This window comes from Penaeus vannamei, chromosome 1, assembly GCF_042767895.1.
Source record: "Penaeus vannamei isolate JL-2024 chromosome 1, ASM4276789v1, whole genome shotgun sequence".
NCBI lineage: Eukaryota > Metazoa > Arthropoda > Malacostraca > Decapoda > Penaeidae > Penaeus > Penaeus vannamei.
This window is the reverse complement of record NC_091549.1, coordinates 10,213,712-10,218,711: the sequence shown is the minus strand read 5'-3', so window position 1 is coordinate 10,218,711 and position 5,000 is coordinate 10,213,712. Positions and strand designations below refer to the sequence as shown.

Sequence of the window (5,000 nt, the reverse complement as noted above, 5' to 3'; positions counted from 1 at the left end):
GGGTCACTGTGAAGAGGGTTTTTTTCCCTCCTCTTCCTTGTTATTTCTTTTGTTTCTCCTCTTCATTTTCTCTTTCTTTCCCTCTTCAATTTCATTTTGCTTTTCCTTTTCCATTTTACTTCTTTTTTTCTCCTTTTATTAATTTTCTCTTCCTTTTTTCTTCTTCTTTTTAATTTTCTCTTCCTTTTTTCTCCATCTTTCATTTTTCTTCCTTTTTTCTTCTTCTTTTCTTATTTTTTCTTCTATTCCTTTTCCCTTCTTTCTCTCTTTTTCTCCTTTTTTCTTCTTCTTCTCTTCTCTTTTAAAGAATGGAAGGAAAGCGGATTTAACTGATAAACGAAGAAACCAAAACATGGAAAAGAGAGAAAAATAAATAAAAATAATTACACTACAACACAGAATATAAAACGCCGAAAGATAACAAAATAATGACAATAATAATAATAAAAAAGGAATATAAACCATGATGACAAAGAATAACAAAAACAAAGAAAGACGAAGATGATAAGGATGGCAATAGTAATAAAAGAAAAAAATGGAAAACGAAATACTAACAATAATGATAATAAAAAAGGGATATAAAACATGACAAAAATCATAAGGAAAAGCGAAAATAATAAGGATGACAATCGTAATAAAAAAGAAAATATAAAACGAAATGATGACAATAATAACAAAAAAAAAAAAAATAGAAATGATGAACGATAAGGATGGATAACCACAAGACAAAGTAAAAGCCAAAAAATAAAAGACACAAAAAAGGACAAATAATAAGACACGAAATGAAAGCCAAAACAAGACACAAAAAGGCACAAAATAAAAGTAAAAAAAAAAACAGATTAACAAAAAATAAGACAAAATAAAAGCCAAAAAATAAGACAATAAAAGACAAAAAATCCACGGTGTTGTGCGACTGAAAGACAAACATGAACCTATTTTCCATTTCTGGTTTGCATTTAAAAAAAGAAAAGAAAAAAAAGAAAAAAGGATTTCCCGTCGAAGCTTTTTCATTCTTAAATAACTAAATGAATAAATAAATCTCTTACTCGATTCAGTTTTTTAAATTTTAATCTATTGTATCTATTTATCTATTTATTTATCTATCTATTTTTTTGTTTGTTTATTAATTATTTTATTCATTTATTCACTTATTTATTTTTGTTTGTTTATTAATTATTTTATCTATTCATTTACATACCTATTTCTTATATCAATTTACCTTTTTTATTTTATTTTATTTTATTTATTTATTTTTATTTTCTATTTATTATTATTATTTTTTTTTACCATAGTGAGGATTTTGCACCTACACCCCCCCACCTCTTTCATTCTCGCTTCCTGCTTTATTCATAATTTGGCTCCATTCCATTTACACCGCTCGACGACTCTGCGCGATTCCATTTCCATCTCTATTCATATCCATTCCCATTCATAGAGGGTCTATTTATTTATTATTATTATTTTCTTTCTTTTTTTGTCTTACTATTCCTGTTTATAAAGGGTGTTTATTTGTTTATTATTATTTTTTTATTTTTCTTTCTTTTATCTTACTATTCCTATTCATAGAGGGTCTATTTATTTATTATAATTATTTTCCTTTTTATCTTACTATTCCTATTCATAAAGGGTCTTCATTAGTTTATTATAATTATTTTTTTTTCTTATCATGCCTATTCATAAAGGGTCTATTTATCTATTATAATTATTTTCTTTAATTCTTCTTACCATGCCTATTCATAAAGGGTGTTTATTTGTTTAGTATTATTATTTTTTTCTTTTTTATCTTATTATAAATATCATTATTTATTTACTTTTTGTTTTATTTATTTATTTTTATTTCCTTTATTTATCATTATAATTATTTATTTTTTATGTCATTATTGTGTGTGTGTGTGTGTGTGTGTGTGTGTGTGTGTGTATCTGTGTGTTTTGGGTATATGTGTGTATGTATATGTTTGTGATTATCTCCCCCCACCTTCGCGCCCCCTCACTCACCCCTCTCTCTCTCCCCCCCACGCACTCAGGACGCAGCCAGGGAGCGCTTACACCTGGAGGAGCACAGGTGGATGCACCAGTGTACCTCGTGCGGCGTCTCCCCCGAGGAATGCCTGGAGAAGCTGGGACTCAACCCGAATCATGCCAAGTAAGTCTTCTTTGATTTGTTTATATTTATTTTTTTTTTTTGGGGGGGGGGTTGTGGGGATGGGAGGGGATAGGGAGGGAGGGAGGAGAGTGGGGGAAGGAGGAGTGGAGTGGAGAAGGGGGAAGGAGGGAGGGTGGGTGGAGAATGAAAGAGGGAGGGAGGGTGGGTGGGGAGGGGAGGGGAGGGTGGGAATGAAGAGGGAGGGAGGGTGGAGGTGGGGAAGAGGAAGGAAGGGAGGGGAATAAAGGGAGAGAGAGGGTGGGTGGGGGAATGAAGGGAGGGAGGATGGGGAATGAGAGAGGTGAGGGCGGGGAGTGAAGGGAGAGAGGGGTGGGCGGGGAAGAGGGAGGGAGGGAGGGCGGGGAATGAAGGGAGGGAGGGTAGGTAAGGAAGAGGGAGGGGGAGGGAGGGGGGATAGGTGGGTAGGAGGGAGGGAGGGCTGGATGGAGAGAGGCAGGGAGGAAGGAAGGGAAGGAGTGTGAAAGAAGAATGGACGGAGGGAGGTATCGATGGACAGATAGAGAAAAAGAGGGATGGAGAGAGAGGGAGAGGATGAAGGGAACGAAGAAAGGAAGTAGGAATAAAGGAAATGAAATGAAAGAGAGAAAGTGGGAAGAGGTGGAGGGAGAGGGAGGATAGGATGGAGGGAAGAAACAAGGAAATAGATATAAATAGAAGGAAATGAAGGAGGGAGTAGGAAAATAGAGAAGGGACTGAGAATGAAATATAGAGGGCGGAAAGGAGTAAAAGAGAGAGATAGACAGACAGAAAGAGGGGGAATGAGAGAGAGAGAGAGTGAGAGAGAATTATTAATAATATCTTACTGAAAAAAAGTATTTTTATCCTAGGTTAATTAAACGCTATATACACACTTAGGTGTACTATGCATACACTCCACACGCTTAACATACACTATCACACACATGACTTACTCTCACCCACACATGCACGCAGTTACGCTGCTGCACACACGCACATACTCGTAAACATACACGCGCACACACACACACACACACATACACGCACACACACACACACAAACACACACAAACACACATAAACATACGCACACACACACACACAAACATACATAAACATACGCAGACAAACACACACACACAAACACACACACGCACGCAGCACACACAAACACACATAAACACACACACACACACAAAAACACATAAACACACGCACACACACACAACCATAAACTCACGCACACACACAAACACACGCACACACAGCCGCCCTTAGCCCCCCTGACCCCCTCCACCCTCCGCCCACAGGTCCCTCAACCTGTACCCGAAGAGCGAGCGCCTGTGGCAGTTCCTCCACCAGGTGCAGACGAAGCTCTCCCGCCCACGCCCCCCCAGGACGCCCTCGTACCCAGGGCCTCTGCCGGACACGCCCCCTGACGCCTCCCCTGACCACGCCCACCACAGGAGTCTGGCTAATACCCCCCCGTGCTCCCCCACCGAGGACCCCAGGCAGCCCAGGCTCAATACCTACTGACGGTGATGGGCGGGAGGTGGGCGGCGGGCGTGACGACGAGGACGGTGGTGACGAGGGTGATGGTGAGGGAGAGGAGAGGATGGCGAAAGTGATGGTGACTACGATCACGGTGGTGGAAATGGTATCAACGACGGTGGTGAAGACGATGGTGATGGTGAGGGAGATGATGGTGACGACGAGGGTGGTGATGGTGAGGAAGAGGATGGTGAAAGTGATGGTGACTACGATGGTGGTGAAGGTATCAACGATGATGGTGACGATGGTGATGGTGAGGGAGATGATGGTGACGACGATGGTGGTGATGGTGAGGATGATGATAGTAAATGTGATGGTGACTACGATGGTGATGGTATAATGGTGACGACGATGGTGGTGAAGACGATGATGATGAGGAAGATGACAGTAAATGTGATGATGACGACGATGATAGTGATGGTGACAATAACGATGATGGTGACGTAAATAATGATAATGACGGCGACGGTAATGTTGACGAAATTAGCAATGAATGTAATGGTGAAGATGAAGATGGTGATGATGACGACGACGATGAAGACGATGGTGTCGCTGAGAGCCAATAAAAAAGTATATTATGTGTGCCTCCGTGTTCGTTCGTGCGTGTGTGATGGCTGTTCTCAACAAGCTAAAAAACGAAATAAAGAAAATCATATAACACATGTAACGTTTGTAAATGTTGTGCTGCAGTTGAATTCCATGTTCCAGAGACATTCGGCGTGAAGGCAGGAGGCTCAGAGATATCAAATCCTAACGACAAAAAGCTCACAATTATCAAAAAAGGGTTAAAAAAAAGGAAAAAAAAACAAAGACGAAATCATAAGTGTATCTTCCTCATGCTCACCTCAATTGCCATACGTGTATATACCGTGTTTTATCTATATTTGTTTGTGATGTCCGGAAATGGTATAATTCGGTGACGTCCAGAAGTGAATTGACATCCATGTTCAATGTGTGGGCAGAGAGACCTCGTCAAAGCACAGCTGACAGCGGCAGAATCCGTGCTCCTCAAGTGCACTCAAAATGCATGTGCTTATTTTGCACATCGGTCAGGAAAGCGTGCATACACATCAGTCGTCAGCCCTCCTTTGACTTCCTTATGCTGATCACTTAACCAACCTGAATCATATTCATGTTGACAAATGTAGAGGTATGAATGAGAATGAATATTTTCACAATACAAGAGATGTGTTTGATCGGTTTCTAATATATCTTCGTCAGAAATACAGAAGTACATGTTTTTTCTGGATGTATTCTAGACCGGTCAAATACATCTCTTGTATTGTGAAGATATTCATTTTCATTCATACCTTTCTACATTAACCAA

The 5,000-nt window shown here is 39.8% G+C and overlaps 1 protein-coding gene across 4 annotated transcripts in view; it reads left to right on the top strand.

Annotated features, from left to right (window-relative positions):
- The window catches only part of LOC113807464 (uncharacterized), a 25,329-nt gene extending 20,837 nt beyond the window's left edge, over positions 1-4,492 (top strand). For 2 of the 4 annotated variants that reach the window (XM_070136639.1, XM_070136572.1), the window contains exons 4-5: positions 2,025-2,143; positions 3,433-4,492. In XM_070136639.1, the coding sequence (XP_069992740.1) occupies positions 2,025-2,143; positions 3,433-3,658 (345 nt within the window). In that variant the 3' untranslated portion in view covers positions 3,659-4,492. The remainder of the gene's footprint in view (positions 1-2,024; positions 2,144-3,432) is intronic. The other 2 variants (XR_011399447.1, XR_011399450.1) reach the window with 2 other exon arrangements.
- The last annotated feature ends 508 nt before the right edge of the window (positions 4,493-5,000 follow it).